Below are 20471 nucleotides of genomic sequence, written 5' to 3' on the forward strand. Positions count from 1 at the left end.
AATGCATCTCCTGAAAGGGCAAAAGGATGGAGGCTGCTGTTAGATACAGACATGAACTTGGAAAGCTAGCTGTCCCCTATCTAACAGTGCACAAATGTAGTATGTTTTCACAGAAACAGACTGGAACAGTTTTTAATCTAGTCTCTGAATGAAGATCCAATATTCAAGATTAGGTTTCAGACAACCAGCTTCTGGTTGCTCCAATAGGAAGAGTCCCATGTTGGTCACACTTTGTTTTTGCAGTTCTGGAAAGCTAAACGAAATGACTGCAGGTTTTTATCATGTATTTGTGGCATAGCATTTAGCTAAATTAAGATTAGAGAAATCCAAATAACTCAAACTGAAACAGCAGAACTCAAAAGTGAAAGGTCCAGAATGACAACCTGCCAGAAAAGACAACAAGGAGACCCTCTGGGCTAATTTTCAGAATACATACACAAAACACTGTATTAAAAAGAGACTAAAGGCTGAACAAGACAATAAATGAAATGCATGACTGCACTAGATGTGTTTGGTTTTTTAAAATAGGAGGTGTACAGGGCATCATTCAGGATTGGGACTGTGGCATACAGGCTTTACTCTCTCTTCTATGGCATGGTCCTGACAAATGCTATCACTGGCATTAATAGCACTTCCCTCCTAGGGCAAATAGCAGCTGGGGCAAAAAAAATCTCAACATCATGGCATAGGGAAAGGGTTAAACCCCCTCCCAATGCATCACAGTCACAATCCTAATCTCCAACACAGCTGGCTATAAAAATATATATATCTATATTTTTAAAAAATATAGATATGAGAAATGTAATCATGAATTCCAGGTATTTTCTGGCTTGAAATGGAAAAACTGCTCCTGAGAAGAGTTGAGCACTTCATACAAGTCATAATTTATTACAACACCACACAGTATATGGAGCACTTTATAACTCAGTATTTTATTTTCAATTGAATTCTATGCTGTCACTTACACAGCCAAACAGGACCACCCACACGTAACAGGGAGGTATCAACAGGCTGAGGGAAACTCTGAAGTTAGTAAAACAACAACAACAATGAAATGTTCAGCAAAAAAAACTGGGCAGAGGGAAGTGAAAAATCGTCGAATAAATACTGAATGCTCAAGTGGCCTCAGATTTCTGATTGACTGCTAAAGAGGAAAATCTCTCAGAAAACCAGAAAGAAATGGGAAATAGAATGGTGGGAAAAGGAGAATTTGAAAAAAAAGACTCATCCGCACAGAAAGGGTAGAGAGAACCATCTTCTTGTCTAGATAAGTCATTTCCTGACTCACACTGAGAAATTATTTTTAAATGTCCCCAGGTATAAAAAATTAAGAGCTTCCCATAGAAATAAATAAAGAAAACTAAGATTTTAATGCAGCTGGTACTGGGCCTCAGTGTGTCCACACACTTTCACCCCAACACACACTCAAATACCAAAACTGCCCGATGGAAACTTAGCATGCTACATGAACATGGAATGCTGACTGTTTGGGTGGAGGGAGGGTGGATAATTGGATGGGAGAAGTAGAAAGAGAATGAAGTATCTGGAAACCTTAATAGAATTACTCCATACTACATCATTTTGTTGCAAAGCTTAACTTGTTCATACTGATGTTGTATTATCTCATTTTCATTATAAGAGAAATCAATGTGTTGACTACAGCAGAATACATTTAATAGCTGAGTTTCTTAAAACTTTTTCTTTTCCCATAAAATATATATTTTGCACTTAACTGGGAAAGGGAATGTGGTAGCTGGTAGGAACACAGGTAAGTTTATTTTGAGGGAAATGAAACAAGAAAAAATAATGCCAGGACGCTTTTTTCTTATTGCTTACCTTAGTAATTCCAAATGATGTTGGAGGAAGAAAGGAGTGTTCACACTGTTCGAGGTACTTTTCTGAATTGGTTTTTCCAAACAAGAGTGTTACCACAAAACCCCTAAAATAATGAAATTATAATGTAAATTTTAACGACTGAGACAATTTCTTGACTAATACTCTAAATAAAAAACAATACCCCAAACAAGGTACTCTTATCTGTATACCTTTTTCCATTCAATTCTACATGAACGTTTTTGCTGTACTTAAAAAACCCTATTAAACAAGAACATTTCTATGAAGCCAAATCCTGTTCATTTAATGTCTTTAATTTAGCTTAATTGCTCCATTGTGAGTAGAAAAATTATCCTCTGTGAATTCACAACAATGTCCAAAGCAAAATTTAATACAATACAGATGTAAAGAGGCAATTAGCAGTATTCATAACATGGCATCACGTGTATAGGAACAAGCCGAACATGTTTAGATACATAAAGTGATTTATGGGGCAATCCTATGCAAATTTAAAGCAGGGGTCCCCAACATGGCATCTGTGGGGCCCTCCAATGGCACATGCAAAGCTCTCCACTCCTTGCCCCCTTCAAAAATGTATTGTTAATTATTATTTTTTAAAGATCTTGAAAAACATTAAGGCATCAGGTTCTCTTTCCTATTCCTGTACCTGCCACTGATCAGTTGTTTGGCAGACAAGAAGAGAAGGAAAGAGCTTCTTCCTGGCCCACAACAATCTCTTTAAAAAGATCTTTCTCCTTTGCTCTCTTTTTCCCAGCCTCTGACCTTGCCACTTCTCTACCCACAGTCCTTTTCCTCACAATTTCTCTCCCTTCTACCCATTTGCCTGGCTCTTTCCCCCCTCAATCCCAGCCTCTACCTTTGGCATTCACTCCCACCACTTTACCTCGCTGTTTCTCCCCCTCCTGACCTCTAGCCTTGTTCTCTCTCCCCCATACGTCTTACCTGCTATTTCCCCCTCCTTCCCAGTCCCTAGCCTTGCTCTTTCTCTCCCTTCCTATTTCTTCCTCCACCCAACTCCTAACTTTCTCTTTCTCTCTTTTCCTAGCTGCTTCTTTTGTTCTTCACACAAAAACACACACAGCACCTTCCTAGGTGGGGGCTCTGGTGGCAGAGGAGGAAGTAGGAATGGGGAAAGAGTTGCTGACTGCAGAATCAAGGAAGGGAAAATGTTTTCTTTCCTGTTGGGGCTGTGGGCGTTTTCCTTTCCTTTAAGTCTGGGGAAAGGTGTGTGAGTGCGGATGGGACAAGTAGAACAATCCTATATAGGCCTACTTATAGTCATTCCCATCGAGTTCCATGTAAGCATGCATAGAATTGCATGCTTCAATAGATATTTTGTTGTGCTACTGTGCGGTCAAATATATGGATTGTCTTTGGAGTTCAGAGCCTTTCTCTGCTTGTACTCCATTTCTTGGGTGAATTACTTGTCCTTTTCTAGCCAGGCTCCCACAGCAGCTATTATGTGACTAAGCACATCTTCCATGGGACCCATTTTGTGGTGGTGCCTACAGTAGTTCCTCAAATTCCCAAATATGCCCTCAGAACCAAAAAAAAATTCAAGACCCCTAGGCAAAGGGACTGTTAGATCCTGGTGACCTCCCTCTTGGTTGGCGCGCGCGCGCACACACACACACGCACACACACACACACACACACACACACACACACACAGAAGGTATGCTACACCTACTTTCCCAGTCAGCACAAGCCAGCAGGACGTAGGAAGAGACACCCTCCCCAATACACACATACTAGTAGGATTATTCTCTTACACGTAAATGTATTCAACAATTTTTCAGGGAATACAAGTTCTACATTTCCTTGATTTTTTTTAAAAAAATGTCTTTGATCTGAATACTAAAGTTCAGGCACATACAGGTTAAGTTGAATATTTTGCATGTAATGGATAACAATGCTCTATCAACAAGGCCCAGATACAACGAACTCATTTACTAAACTATGTTTGACACTGAAGAACAGAAGAAGCAGAAAGAGTTAATAATATTACCAAGCAGATGCAGAGGTTGTGTTGAGAATTTTCTTTAGCAGTGTTTGCACACACCAAGAGGCTGAACATCTATTTAATGAGCCTTGTTGAAAACAACCTCTTCCTGTTGAGTTTTCTCCTTTTTAATGAGGGCAATTTTACACATAGGCACATTCAAAAAATTACTTATAATTGCAGTGCATCATTCTTAATTTTAATGCATTCTTTACATAGATCAAACACATAAAAGTGATATACTTACCCACCCACAAAGCAGAGGATATAAAATGCAAAATAAAATATAGCAAATGGTCCAAATGTTATTAGAAAAAGCACGACGCCAAGGCTTCCCCATCCCCATATGGAAAGACTTGTCTGGAATAAAATAAGACACAAAAACAAAGAAGGTTTATATTTTATATCTGAAATAATAGTTTGTCAAGTCTTCTCTTACATTTTTGTATTTATCTGACGCAATATGTTTAGAACCCAGAGGGAATAAACAGAATATCTAGGTTTATTTTAACTAGGTTTAGCCATTCTCACACACCACACCAAATAGAACTACCCAGGGCAGGAGGAAGAAAGGAGTGTTCACTTCCTCCCAATTCCTAAATCCTACATCAGAACATAAGAAGAGCCTTGCTGGATCAGACCAAGTGTCCATCTAGTCCAGCACTGTGTTCCCATAGTGGCTAAATAGCAGTCGACCAGGGAGCCACAAGCAATACACGGTGCAACAGCACCCTCCCACCCATGTTCCACAGCAAATGGTATATATAGGCTTACTGCCTCGGGGTAGCACACAACCATCAGGGCTAGTAGCCATTGATAGCCTTTGCCTCCAGGAATTTATCCAACCCCCTTTTAAAGCCATCCAAATTGGTGGCCATCACTACATCTTGTGGTAGTGAGTTCCATAATTTAACTACACGCTGTGTGAAGAAATACTTCCTTTTATTTGTCCTGGATCTCCCACCAATCAGCTTCATGAGATGACCCCGGGTTCTAGTATTATGAGAGAGGGAGAAAAATGTCTCCCTATCCGCAGTCTCCATACCATGCATAATTTTGTACACCTCTATCATGTCTCCCCTTAGCCTCCTTGCATAAAACTGCCTTACTCAGTAGCCACAGATTACTACTTAGCTGACATAGGATGAACTCCCTGGCAAATCCACAATTTGGTAGCTCCTTAAATGACAACTTTTATTGTGGCATAGATTAGTATTCAATACAGGGGGTATGCATGCAGTCAGCCCCACCGGCACAGGTCCACACAAGGCCACGATATAATGCTTCCGGGGGCAAACTCCGATGCGCATTAAAAAGCTGGTTTCTGGAAGGGGCAGGTTGAAGGTTTCATGAACCAAAATGTACTTTACCCAGATGGGAAGTCAAATCAAATGGATAACCACGTGTACAATTTTATCAGTGCTAAATTCAGTGAGAAAGTGAAGACTTTTTGTTTTGTTATTTTTTTATAATAAATAATAATGCAATTAAAAAAAAACACTTCAGGAAACAGAATACAGTTTCTTCAAATTTACTGAAACTTCTCCACCCTTTCCCAATTCAGACTTGGAGCCAAGACGACATGTTTTATAAATTGCATACCCTGCACACATTCACAGAGCCATTTGTAAGTGTGGGATTTTTGGTGGCTATTGGGGAATTCTAAGGTATTTCAGGAATAGGGCAGACTTACATTTATTAGCTTTATTAAAAAAAAATTAAAAAAAATCTTTGCTGCCACTTAAAACAGCAGCAGAGGTGCCCTGAGCAGTTCTGTTGTAATTTGAAACAGAAAGGCCCAAAAGGAACAACACTACATCATGAGATAGCATTGTTAGTTTCCAAGGTCATTCTTGCCAAGAGAAATTTCTGCCTTCTCTACTCCCCAAAACAGCTTTAGAATCCAGCCACTCAACAGACTTTTCTAATCATTGGAGATAATTTTAAACTGTGAAACCACCCTAAAACCAATGAAGAGCCTGGGCTGAATTCTTTAGTCCAATGCTAGGGAATGCCACAGGCAGTACCCAATGGAGTGGTTATGCCCCCGCCAATTTACTTTTGTCTCACACCCAGGTGAGCTCATGTACTCCTCTCTCACTTTATGCAAGAACTAAACACCCCCCAATTTCTTTTTCAGAGCTAACATTTAAGAGTTACATCTTTGTAAATCAAAACTAGTACCATTTGCAACCATGGGTAGAACTGGGCTTGCCAACTATTGTTGAAGTTAATTATAGTTACCAAGAATGCTGGTGGAGCCTTGAATAATAAGCACTGTTCAATTCAAAACCAAGGGGAAAGGGAATGCTACAGCAGGAGGAAAGGGTGAAAAAGAAACAAGTGTACAAGCCCATAGGATGCTCCTGTGATCTCCCTAAACATAGCTAGGAAACTGGAAACTGGACAGCACTCAGCAGCATTACATCCATATCAAGTCAGAATTCCAGAAGACTAGCCCAAACAAGTAAGCCTTACAAGGATGAATATCCAACACTTAACATGGCCATAGTCATTTCACATGTGAGGTGATATAATAATAATAATTCTTATCCACCTCTGCATCGAGGCAGGGAACAAGATAGAATACAAAAATGTTATAAAATACATAGAAATGATTCAAACATATAAAACGAATACATTATTAAAAATAATGTATTAGTTTTATTTGTTGAAAGCTACCATGTTCCATTAGGCTAACAATAAAAAAATAAAAAAAATAAGCACAGTCCTTCTTTGTCAAGTTTTTCTATGTTTTGACTTCTACATATATTTATCTAGTCAGTATGAGGAACAGTTATAGCAATACTTTATCAACAACACTTTATCCTTTGGCTGGATTCCTGGTTTTCTTAATCTCATGATCCCTCTCAAGAGTTTTGGTTAGGGCAAGGTGATAATATGTCCCAGTACTACACTACTTGGGAGCCTGATATTTCTAGGTGATTCTGTAAAGGAGTTTGTTCCTATTATGTGTCTTACTTTATTAGAATTCAAGCCCTCTGACATATAGAGGGAACCCCTCCTCCCTCACCACCGCCATGTCCTTCCTTGTCATTTTTATAGTGTTTATCCAGGGACAACAATATCCCACTAATTCTATTTACTGTTCCACCATGTTACTGGATGCTCCTCACTTCCTACCAAAATATGCTCTCCAGCTTCTTTTTTAGCGATGCACCAGCTGTCTGATTCCACTGAAGCCAAACCTTGTTTGCACTAGACAGACCAGTTATCATGCACTGAAGAGATCGTCACAAACCCACCTCTATGTTCCTAATTGTTGGATACCCCAGTACCAGCCCCAACACTGTGCAAGAAGATAATCAGTTCTATACAGAAACCAAGTCCCTTCTAAGGCATACTGTATTCTCTCTCTTGCCCAAAGACGTTCAATCTCTGTAATAGCAGGAGAGCAGTCAGCTTAGAGGTAGGACCTTCCACCATTCCTGAAAGGCCCACATAAAAAAATCTCTGCTTCTCCAGGTCAAACACTTTATTTAAACCATTTTTAAAATGCATCTTACCAAAATTTCGATTTGGAAGCGCACATAAACCAGAATAAAAATAAAATCAAGAGAACCACATTTAAAAAAAAAAAAAAACTTCAAAGGATAAGCCTGCTCCCTAAGAGCCTGGAACTCACTGAGCCATGTGTGTATGTGCATGCACACGCACGTGTGCGCACACACACACACTTCTGCCCAGCAGGCACAGGCTCAGTTCAGGCAACCCTTTTCTCAACGGTGATTTTAGAACTCCACAGTGGAGTTTTTACACCACCGTTGAGAATTGTGTTGTCTGGCGTGAAAACTCCACCACACGGTGGAGGTTTTTTAATATATATATAAGGAATCTATTTACATCTGGCTATATAAGGAATCTGGTTCAGAGGAAGTATGCTAAAGAATACCAGTTGCTAGAGAGAAACCGGGGAAGGGCTAATGCCTCCACGCCCTATTTATGAACTTCCCAGAGGCACTGCTTTTGGGTAACATGATGCTGGATGAGATGAACCTTTTAGTCTGATCCAGCAGGCTTCCTCTTATGCTCATGAGATGTGGCCTCCTTCCAAACTATCCCTAAGTATGCATCTGTGGCTAACTCCTTTGTATTCCTATTGTAGCCAACTAAGGTTAGAGGGCTTAGCTATAACAAAGGATATATGGCTAGCTAGCAGTCCCAAGGTTATTCAATTATGACTCAACTGCAACAGAGCATACAAGCTACAACTACAGGTGATTAAAGAGGTAAAAGGATAACGTACAGAAATTCTACAGTAATTTGTAAAAGGAGATGTACAGGAGAGTCTTAATTCTGACAGCATCTTGGCAGGAAATTAATTACTCATATGAAAAGCAAAATTATGAATTATGTCAGTTCTTTAAAATTGTCAGTTTCCATTAAAGGTATTTTGGAATTCAAATGTGATATCTGTCATATAAGGAAATAGAACAGGACCTCTGTTAAGAGCCTAACTGTGGATCAATTCTATCTGAGGTTGCCAACTTCTTCAGTGCATCTTTGGCAACCAGTTCCTTTGAACAAGGAGGTGCCCCAGGCAATTCAAGTTAACTTTTGACCAGGGTTGGAGCAAAAGCCAGCTAAAATCCTCTCGGCACAAGGTAAATCTAGCCCATCTGCCCCTTCCTTGCTCTTGGTCAAAGGAAGTAACATGAAAGAGCACGTGGGAGAAGAGGTCACTGAGCTTAAAAAACAATTCTGTCAAAACTCAATTCAAATTAAGGAAGATTTATTTAGGATCAGAAAAAGATTTAGCAAAGTGCATCAAAAATAAAATAAAAGGTAGTTTCTAATTAGCTTTTATCTTTTAACACTGTAGATTCATATTTCTATCCTAAAGGTATGATCAGTCTAAGATGTCCAAAGCTAACAGATGTCCATAGCAATGAGGGAGAGGGAGAGACAGAAGGAATCTTTTGGGATAGTGTTTTAAGACATGAAATTGGACATATTCTGTACATATACATACCAGGTGGCCCAAAAGTATGTATACAGTTGTTTAGAATGTTGATGGGAGGGGGAGAGAATGTGTGAGTAGAAGATGTGTGGGTGAAGTCAGAATGACAGTTGAGAAGAATGACAGGTGTGGAGAGTGAGGGGAGTGAGGCCGTTGTTTAGGGTTTTTTTTTACTGATATTGTGAATGATGGCAGTGAACTTGAGTCAAGAACAAGAAAGTGGATTCTAAAGCAGCTCTGACATTTGTGAACAGTCCGAAAAAGTCCACACGACATGCGTCTAAGCAGCTATCCATACTTAGAATGTCCTTGCAATGCTTAATGTGTAAATTGAAATTGAACCCAGACCGTCGGTTGCAATTCTGTGAGATGATGTGTAACCAAATCTCTAACGAACCAGACCTTCTTGATAAGATCATCTGGTCAGATGAGGCTTCTTTCAAGTTGTCAGGCCATGTGAACAGGCATAACTGTGTGTATTGGGCAGATGAAAATCCTCATTTGACTATCACATCTCAACTGAACCAGCCAGGCATCACACTGTGGGGTGCACTGTCCAGCGAAGGTGTTGTAGGACCAGTTTTCTTCGATACAACTGTGGATAGTAACAATTACCTAAACATGTTACGCGACGTGGTAGTGCCACAACTCAGAACCAGGGCTAACTTCACCGAACTGCTCTTCCAACAAGATGGGGCACCTCCTCATTATGCTTTTGCAGTAAGGGACTATCTTGACAACACCGTCCCACAGCATTGAATCGGACGACGTGGCAGCATTGAATGGCCGCCAAGTTCACCCGACTTAACACCAATGGACTTCTTTTGGGGGGACGTAGTAAAGAATAAGGTTTTTGAGAGGAATCCCCAGACAATGAACGAATTAAAAGAGTTCATCTTGGAAGCATTTATGGACATTGATGTGGACCGGAATTTGTGTTGAACTGTGTGTCACAGTGTTCTGGACAGGTTCGAGGAATGTTGCAACGTTGACGGAATACATTTCAAGCACTTATGAGATTAAACAGTGTTAAACAAATGTAAATGTAATAAACAATGTAATAAAATGCAAATAAACTATACTGTATACCTACTTTTGGGCCACTCTGTATTGACAATTGGAGCCCTCTATAATATCACTGAAAGCTACTGCAAATATTTATAGTTCTTTTTCTGTGGGCATTCATTTACTACTACATTTCTATACCGCCCAATAGCCAAGCACATTTAGGAGAGAGATGCTTTCCAGTGAACAGCAAAAATTCAGGATAGGCAAGGTGATAATTTACCTTCTTAATCTTCTGCTTAATGCAGGTAGACTTAAGTATTTATCATAGTATAGGTAGAAGTCATGACTTATAATTGTTTACGGCTTTTTATACACTATTTACATGGACACTATAGTGTCCATATAGTTACGGCTGATGAGTAGATTCTGCATTCCACCAAAATAAAGCAGTAATCGGGGGGGGGGGGTCATTCTAACGTTCATAAAATCTAAAAAAAATCACCAATCTCCCTGAAATTTACATGTTTCAGAAAGAAGTGTTGGTTTTACATAACCTAAAAATTTCTTGAGTATTGCTGCATGATGATGGGGCAGGGAGCATGGTTTCCTGCCTTGGAGCCCTGGCTTTTTGGTGTTGGTTGAAAACTGTAGAGCCTTAACATTGCTTTGTAAACTGTAGGTTTTTTGTTTATTTATAGGCTGCCCTATAAGCATAGTTCTCAGGGCAGTTTACCATAAGAAATAAAATCATTTTAAACTAAACAAGTATAAATAGTTGGGTCTGTTCATGTAGGTATCCAGCAATTTGTGGTAAGAAGGTGCTACTTTGCTCATGTTTACTTTAGGCCTATATAAATCATTTAAGATAGGGACCCGACCCTCCCCCCCCCCGCAAAAAATCAATTAGAAATCAACATGGTGGCCATCTTTCAAAACGAGGGCTCTTATCTTAAAAATAGCATAGATAAGCCATTGAGGTGTCTTTTATGATGGTTTTTTTTTTGGTCAAAAATTCAATGGTACTATTTTAAAGTAGGTATTTTAATAAATTTGCTTAAAAAATGAGAAAAATGAAAAAATAAATACTTTTTATTGTAAAATTTCTTCACTAATCAAACATTTAACAGCCTCATCCAATGTTCAAAATATATTTTATATATTTTAAAAAGTATTTTATTTATATAGGGGGAAAACAACCAAAAATGTGAACTATTGTTATTACAATATTCCTCATTTCTAAATTTAATGTGCAACATTGGTATATATTGAAGTATACATAAATTAAACTACATTTAATCATTGTCTTTGATGTTTAGGCACTTAAATCTTACAATACAACATCAGTATCCTCAAATGGTTCTTCTTCTACTATTGAGACAGTAGACTTCAAGCATTTTGCCTTACAATTCTTACATAGCAGTGTACATGGGACACCAGCATTTTTGCAACTGCAGTGTGATTGGCCTCCTGATTTACAGTTGCAGCAAACCAACTCTCTGCAACTCTCCCATATTGCTATAAGAGATGTCCACAATGTTGTCCATATACCATCAGTTTTTATCCAACCCCACTCTGAAGGTGGAGGTAAGACCAGATTTGCAATAGGAGACTGCCCCCATATATGTCCACCCTGATAAGCAGCCCTTAGAATGTGCTTTGGCAGTCTACCTTTTGATGTAAACAGCATTTTCCTGACTTCACTGATGGACATGCCAGCACATTCTGTACTGTAAAGCAGAACAACGTAAGTTTGAAATTTCTGCTGAAGTTCTGGGCTTAGATATGGCATAGGGTTTGAAAGTGCAAGAAATGAGCTTGTAGGCATCTTCAAATTTTATCCAGCAATTCCAGCAGAAAATGGTGATGTAGTGTCACATCTGGTGAAAGCCTCTTAGGGCAACAGCCTTTGATTCCCCTAGAACCTCTGCGATGTTGTGCAGAGATATATGGCACTTCCGGTTGCCAACACCAAACAAAATCCACAGTCTCTTAAAGCCAAGGCTTTTTAGGTAGTGATAGTAAGATATAGAGAGGGCAAGCACATCCTTATCTACAGTTCTGATCATAACATCGACTGCACCATGAGAAATAATATCTGCAGTGTGAAGTATTATAAGACCATCAGCTTCTAGTATTTTGTGAACCGCCCAGGGAGCTTCGGCTGTTGGGCGGTATAAAAATGCAATAAATAAATAAATAAATAAATGTCCTATGGAGAGAAGTGTTTGAGTACGATGATAAAAATGTTCCGTCATCATTCATTACAACCTCAAAACTCATCTTGTCCCTTACTATTACTCTAGCTAACAAACCAAAAAGTTCTTTTGTTTTTATCATTTCTAAGGAAGCCAGCCCAGTTTTTCAGAACAAGGCTTCCTTCAGTCACATGTCGGTGAACTCCAAGTCCGCTTTTCTCCTGTGTAGGCTTCTTGATGCTATCTCCAGAGTAAGTGACCCAGACGAAATCAGCCCTTTTTACAGCCCGGTTGTCAATTTCTTTTGCAGTGTACTGTTGAAACTCACGTGTGCAATATTCTCCAAATGTTTTTGATGTCCCTGGACGGAGCATGTTGAAAAGAGTTGCACCATCAAGCACAATAGCATCATATTGACCTGTGAAATCATCCCTTCCATCGGCTACATTTTCAAGAATGGAAGCTAGGTCTGATTTTATACATGACCGAATTCCTCCATCTAAAGAAAGAGACGGGGGAAATGGTTGATTGTCATGTTGGAAAAATGTGTCTAGATCTAACTCATGGTATTAGACAGCAATGAAAAGCTTTGAAAATAGTTGGACGCTGTTTTTCAGCGCTTTTACGACTTTAATATGTCTAGGGATCTGTCTTGCCTCTAGAACTGCTAATAACTTCCTGTTTTTCATCTTAAGAGGGCTGAAAGCACTTACACTTGGGTTCTTTGAAAGTCATTGCTTGATGAATGTATGATAGAGGTTTCTTCCATCTTCAAGATTTTGAAGAGCCTTCACTCTATCAGAGCTTGCAACAAGACGTGTATGAAGAGAAAAAAGATCACTGCTTGTTTCTTCAAAGGGATTACACACATCTAAGAAAGAATCCGTCAACAGTTTTGTCTTATTGAGAAATTTCTTTCGGTATGATTCGTATTGTTCATGGTGGAGAGATGGATGGATTTTAGCATCCAGAATACAGAATTCATCAACTAACCTGGTTATCTCTGGACCAGTCAAAGCCAAACCAGACCAGACAAATGCTTTTGCATTTTCAAACAGCCCAACAGCTCCTCCTTCACCTTTAATACAAGCATTTTGTTGCTCATGTGCTTGATCCACTGCAATGGCTGAAAAAGGTGTTTTTGTCTTTTGGATTACAAAGTTCCTTTTCAAAAATTATTCACGCACTGTCCCTGCTCTTTCAGGAAGTTCTTCTAAATCTTTAATATGAATACTCAACAAGCGTGCATAGTTGAAATGATCAAAAACAAAGAACCATGGTATCATTTTCTTCAGAGTTTCTTTGAAGTAACTGTAATCTCCCATGCAGATTGAATACATGAATGCCAACAAAAGAATCTCTAGGTTCAATACTGTCACCCAGTAAAGAAAAGTTGGTGATTCATTGGATCTTTTCTCAACCCACTGTTGAAGGTTGAGGCCTTTGTCACTACTATCATAGGCCAGAATAAGAAGCTTAAGTTACCTGGTGAACTATTCTAGCCTTTTTTACATGTGTTACTTTCATACATGCAAGTGCAGATGTTTCAGACATAAAAATGTTCTTTTTCAATTAGTGCAATCAGAAATAGTTTTTAAAGCAAATTTAAAGTTTTAAAGCAAATTTATTAAAATACCTATTTTAAAATAGTACCATTGAATTTTTTGACCAAAAAAAATTATAAAAGATACCATTTTGAAAGATGGCCACCATATTGATTTCTAATTGGGTTTTTTTTTGGGGGGGGGTCCCTATCTTAAATGACTTATGTAGGCCTAAAGTATATGTTAGCAAAGTAGCACCTTCTTACCTCAAATTGCCGGATCTTAATGGGGTTTTTTATGAGAGCATTCCCCACTAAAATACAGCATAAAAACAGTTGCAGGGAGGAAAACCAGCTTGAAGTTACGGCATGATGGAGATAGCTTTTACTGTCACCAGTCTTGAGTGCAAAAAATAATGGGTATGGCAGAATGGAAAGATTGCTTGTTTTCATCTATAAAAAAGCAATTACCTATTCATTTTTTTCATCCAGCAATTCACAATTTCCCCCATTCATAAATACATGAATTGGGAAAAATAACTACTCATGTCCTGTCCTAAAAGAAAAACTATGCAATATCTTTACAAGATATAAATATAAGATACGAAGGATTTCAATACACTACTATATACTTCCCTTCTAGTCATGCAACTGGAATTACTACTTGTGCATAAATTGAAATGACCATCTTATTCTTTCAGATGATGAGTTTTAGTCTCACTTGAGCACTGTACACTCTACTATTGCCATTGCCTTACTCTTTAAAGGTTTAAATGCTCAGTAAATAAGATACAGAAGAACTATGAAGACTCAACTGGCTTTTATCTTTAGATTTTTATTCAACATGTTTTCCAGTCATTATGTTTTTGTTTTTATTTGTATGTAACTTGCATATTAGGTGCGCCTTAAAGAGAAAAAATATTTATTAATTGAGCAGAAAACTGGAAATAAATTGTGTGTGTGTGTGTGAGGGGGGGTACCTACCAAGATTTTTCTCTTCTCCTAGGCATTTAACAGCATATGCTGAGTTTTTTAACTGACCCAAGAATAGTTGTTTTAAACGGATATTCTGTTTTCATTTGTATTTTATGCTTTTTATGGTTTAATTTTTTTTATATTTGTTTGTAATGTTCACTGTTTTTAACTGTTGTAAACCACCCAGAGAGCTTCAGCTATGGGGTGATATATAAATGTAATAAATAATAATAATAATAATAATAATAATAATAACAACAACAACTACTACTACTACTTATACCCATTGGTTTAAGAGGGGAGGGGGATCTCAGCTTTTTTAAAAAAATTAAGTTACAATATAAAATGCTAAGAAGAATATCCAACAGAATCACAATTCTTCTACATTTTTATAAAATATAAACTAATCCTCTGGAATTCTATTAAAAACACTTTGTTCCTTTATAGCAATCCTCTTTACGGTTGTTGTTTTAACAAGTTTAACAAGCCTGTATACCATAAGCCAAATATAAAAATTAGGTACTGAATTGTTAAGGCTATATCACAAAACGTGTCTTACACTGTACTAAAAATAGGCCTGAGTAACTTTACGTACAACATTACAACTTCAGCTTAGGTTAGTAACCATCAACACTGGTTGAAAGTTCAGAAAGGATTGGGACAAGCATTTCCAGGAAGCCTTAGCCAAGATCTCTTTGAATTGCCTAAGCTGAATATAGGAAGTATATCCACTGGCAGGGCTGAGTTGTGGGCAGAGTGCGATGAGCCAAGAACTGTAGGATAAGCCAGTAAAGACTAAAAATTAGAGGTGGAAGACCGATCAGGAGGCTGGATTGAGGGGCAAACCAGGACCAAAGAATAACTGAGAATACAGGAGCACACCAGAATTCAGAAAAACCTCGTTTGTCAACCAAGGCTCTGCTGGAACAGAATACCTTACTCCTTCCTGCCAAAAGAATCCAATGGTCATCCTGGGTCGGCAGATACTTCACTGAGAAACTCACACCTGCAGTTCAATGGCTCACCACAGCACAAGACATATGCACTACGAGAAATGCCAAGAAGGACCATCCATAGTCAAGGTAAACATCAGGTCAAGGTCAGAGCGGAGATCTGTCAGACTGCAAGGACAAGAGTGAACCAGATGGCAGAAGGCCAAGCAGATAGACAAGCTAGAGGATGCATGGGTGAACAGACAGGCAAAAGCAGGCAGACACATAAGGGATAGAGACAGGCAGGCTCAGATGCTTGATGTAGCCCTGGCACACACCCAGTAATGATTTGCAAAAATTTATAGCCAAGGCCAGAACAGGGGAAATCCATTGGTTACTGGGGTGATGGAGCCATCCTGGGGACAGTCTCCCCCTCTGTGGCTAACTATCTAGGAGGTGCCACATTTCAAGTCTGAACCTAAATGACCTTGACAATCTCTCATTCTCTTTTAACAAATTGGTAGCCAACTTCTGAGTTCGGGAGGTACAGTCCTATGCAGGGTTAAAGCACATATTATTGAGCATCCTCATTGTATTATAACACCATCTACATACTTGGTGCTTTTCAAATACAGGTTTCACAGGCCCCTGCCATAAGAGGCACATAAACTAAAAATAGGCACAAGGGAAACAGAGGAAGTGGAGAGAAACAGATGCAGGAGAAAAACAGGAGACAAATATGATTACTTCAGTTACATATACTTCAACTTAGGGCCCAATTTGACATAACGTTAATTGCATGAATGCAATCAATATGTAGAGTTTTGTTATGTAAACAGCAGCTGTGAGGAAGCCTGAGCAGCTTTAGGACCATTGCAGGGGTAAGAGATGCACTCCCCCTTACCATGCACTCCCATGGTCCAGAGCCTGCTATTGTTTTTGTTATTCAGGTATTGACTGCTTTCACACAAGTGACATCAAGTCTAGTTTAGCCTTCATATGGGGACTAAGGTTTTGTTGTAAAGAATTCTAGCATCAGAGTTTCTAAATATATGAAAAAAATAGTTGCCTATTGTTGAAGGAACGGATAACTATCCATAGAGGCAGCATTTCCAGTAGAAAATGTTTAACTGGAATATAAATGGCCAGTTTTGAACAGAGTAGTACTTGCTAAAACAGGGGTGATGGGCTTGTAGGCCTCCAGATTTTTTGGCCCACAAATCCCATCAGCCCTAAGCAGCATAACCAATTCTGAGATATGTAGGCCAAAACATATGGCCACAAGTTGCCCATCCCTCTGCTAAGGTTGTACTATGTCAGACCACCATTATATTTACCATTGCATAAACTGTTGCCAGTGTCAAATTCAACAGCAAGTGACAAACCTATTAAAAAGTTTTCCAGATGGGTTAAAAGCAAGGCCAACTTTTACCCAGAGTAATATTCAAATGAACAAAAACAACTCCCCTCCTATATATTTGATTTTCTCCTCTGAAATCCAACAGAATAATCCATGTTATTCCGTATCTCTCAGACAGACCCAAGGTAAGATAGTTTTTAAAAAGCACTAAGCAAGCAGACATAGGTTACAGGCTTCAAAATAGGCAGTGACAAAGAATGAAAGTATCTGGGGAAGTAGAGGAAGATACACAGAAATAAACAATGGGTGGGGAAGAGATGGGTCTAGAAATAGATTTTGGGTCAGAATAATACTCTCTGAAAGCCACATAGCCAATTAACATGAAACATAGCATGAATACTTAGAACTGGCAGAAAACACGTAAGACACAGTTATGCACCTTAGAGTGCAGTCTTACATATGTCTACTCAGTAAACTCCATTCAGTTCAATGGGACTTACTCCTAGGTAAGAGTGTTTTGGATTCCAGCCCTACAGTGCTATTAAATTTCATTTAATTATTCCACTGAAATAACTAGCTTCAAAGGTGCTTAAATTTGGCTGTATCATGACCTCAATATTTAAGTAAATGCTATAATTTAAAATATGGTTGCTGCACAGAGTTATCTTCCTCTTTCAAATGCAGTAACTAAAGAAAGGGGGTGGGTAGGGGTGAAATGAACATTGAACTGCAAGCCTCTGATGCATCATAGAGGTTTCTCTACTTGACGGTTAGTGTTGACAACCTTTATTCCAAGATGTTATACTGTTGGTATGATTACTTAACCTTATCGGATACGTTATAATAAGTTTATAATAAGTTTGCTAGGATCAGTTGTGCCAATATGCCTTGACTTACCATATCCAAAACAGGCATATTCCTCAGGATAAAACTGTATATACACGGCACATCTTTTTTTTATTTTACAGGGAATATGAACACCTAGAGTAGAAGTAGAGGAAACCCATGGCCCTCCAGATGTTGTTGGCCTCCCATCAGCACCAGCCAGCATGGCTAATGATAAGGGGTATTGTGAGCTGTCAGACAACATCATCTGTTATATGTTGCAGCCCCCACCCATGTGACCCCTACAGACCCCAAGACATAGTTATGCTTACTTAGTAAATCAATGACATTTACCGGTTTTTTCAGGCAGTATGGAAATTTCTACCTCAATTCCTGTCCTAGCACCACTTTGTCAGGTTCTGATCAAGAATATCTAATATATTTAGGCAGAGACCCAACCTTGCAAAAAAGTGAAAGAATTAATAAAGTAGAAGCAAACTGTTGCTGGAACTTCTGTATGGATTTTTCCAGGCAGTCTGTGTAAGTCATATCATTAAGTGATCAAAGGGGCTATTGCTCTAACTTCCCTTGGAATAAAAGCAACATCACGTTGCTCCCAGTCGCAGAAAAGTTGCTGGATTCAATAAAGCTAACGCAAGCAGGTTTTCTTTTCTTTAAGACAGATATCTCACAGCTGAGTGAGACGTTTACTGTAGATAGAACCACTTCACTAAAAATAGAGCAGGTGTTTGTGAATCTATAAATAATTTCATGCAAAACACAGGCAGAAACCAGAAAGTTTAATTATGCTAACGCTGGGTGTAAAACATGTTGCCAACAAATACACAGAATGCACGGGGAAAATAATCTCCCATAGTAGTTTTAATAACTAGTAAAAATGGGAAAGCTACCACTGTTGGAATCATCATCATCATGACTGAATTTATTCGAAAGGCTTGATTTCCTTCCTCAGATAAAGGCTTTTAAGGGGAAAAGTGATTACATAGAGATTCCACTAGTCTCTACAATGGAGAGGTTGAGCAGCACCCAGGGGAAACCCCTTGTTATCTCTGATCCGCAGGGTGGAGGTAAGGGGATTCCTTAATTAGTGATACACTAAGTGATCTGCCTTCCCTGCATCATCCCCAGTAGAGGAAACTGTTGAACAGGCAAGGCCAGTCTCCAGGCGGCACTTTGGGTAGGGGTCTTTAAGAAGAAGAAAAATAAGAAAAGCTATGCTTGATCAGACCAACGGTCCATTTAGACAAACATTTTGTCCATACAGTGGCCAATCAGTTGTTAACTAAGGAGCCACAAGCAGGACACGGTGCAACAGGCCACTCCACGTCATCCCCAGTGAGGAAAGGTGAAGAACAGGACTCTACTAGCATTTGGAGGAGGAGCCCATCTTCTCAGTTCTGCCAAATTCCTTTTGTGTGATGCTCCCATGAGCACAACACTTAAAGGCAAAATGGGTGGGGCAATGACTTCAGCTGGCATGGCCACAATGGAGCGCCCAGTAGGGGCAATTTGGACACCAGATGGTTCCCCACATCTGGTCTATAGTGAGTCTAACAAACTGAAAAGCAGCAGTAACCAGGCAGCTATATTAAATGGTTTCATTATGTAAATACTTTCACACACACACACAAAAAAAGATGATCCCACCTCCCTAGTCTTTCCAGGTTCCTTATGGCTAAACTACACAACACATTAAATATGTAGTAGCATACAGTTTTATATTAACTGAAAAATGTACTGCTAGTATATGGCCACAGCAACAACATCTGAAAGCTTCTTAGTTATTTGATAAATTCTTAGCTATTTGCTTCTGCTTTACTGACTATGGTAACAGTACAGAAGTTAACAGGATACTGCTTACCCCATGGAAATCTGTGGAAAGATACTGATATAGAGATGTAAAATTTCTGGAAATTTTGAAGCCATGAAAAAAAAAAACATTTTTTTTTCCCGGGGAGTTTCAGAAAAAAACAGAAATTTCTGGAATAATTGAAATAATGCAATATTAACACTTTTTACAGATTGAAAGTCACTTTGTTACTTTAGGAACATAAATTTTAATTATGTCCAAGTTTGTTTGGCATAAAATTATTACATTTGGTATATTAAAAGTACAGTGACTTTACTTCTTAATTTTTTTTTAAAAAAAAGGTAACAAATGGAGCTACAAGCTCCTGAACTGTTAGGAACCTCTTTGGTTCTGCCAATTTATGAGGAGCAGGCGAAAAAACAATTTAAAAAAACAACAGAAGAAACCACCAACATTAGTAAGAAAGAAAATGATTTATGCCTCTACTAGTCCTGCAGTGTCAAGACATAAAGCACCCATTCCAATAAAAAGAACTGAGAAAAAAAGTGGGGGACCAAGATTCAATGAATATGCATGAAATTTAATTAGACTCATTTTCTGACCTATAGCTATAACTATTAGTTCCAGCCTCTGCTTCAATGGCAGTGCCCCCTAGAGGCAGAAATGCATCTTGCTCTTGCATTTGAGAGTTGTAGTCTCAATTTGCAACCTAGAATTTCGTTGTCCTCGGTGCACAGGAACTGTAATAATCTGATACTGTACAGTTTTTAGAAATCATTTGGAGAAGTAAATATCTGAACATCTTCTCTTAAAGATTTTATTCATCATGCTAAAATAAAACATCCCGTAATCCGTTTTTTCTTCATTTTTTTTTCAATTTTTCAGGAAAAAAAACCCAAAAGTCTTCGGAACAAAAATGTTTTTTCCCGGGGGTTTTCCGGGCCTTCACATCTCTAATCTGACCT

The 20471-nt window shown here is 38.7% G+C and overlaps 1 protein-coding gene across 3 annotated transcripts in view; it reads right to left on the minus strand.

Moving 5' to 3' along the window:
- Positions 1–20471, minus strand: part of SNX13 (sorting nexin 13) — a 94734-nt gene that overhangs the window by 49739 nt on the left and 24524 nt on the right. For all 3 annotated transcript variants that reach the window (XM_063123635.1, XM_063123636.1, XM_063123634.1), the window contains exons 2-3: positions 4104–4216; positions 1837–1939 (exon numbers count right to left, since the gene is read on the minus strand). In XM_063123635.1, the coding sequence (XP_062979705.1) occupies positions 1837–1939; positions 4104–4216 (216 nt within the window). The remainder of the gene's footprint in view (positions 1–1836; positions 1940–4103; positions 4217–20471) is intronic.

This window comes from Elgaria multicarinata, chromosome 1 (genome assembly GCF_023053635.1).
Source record: "Elgaria multicarinata webbii isolate HBS135686 ecotype San Diego chromosome 1, rElgMul1.1.pri, whole genome shotgun sequence".
Taxonomy (NCBI): Eukaryota; Metazoa; Chordata; class Lepidosauria; order Squamata; family Anguidae; genus Elgaria; species Elgaria multicarinata.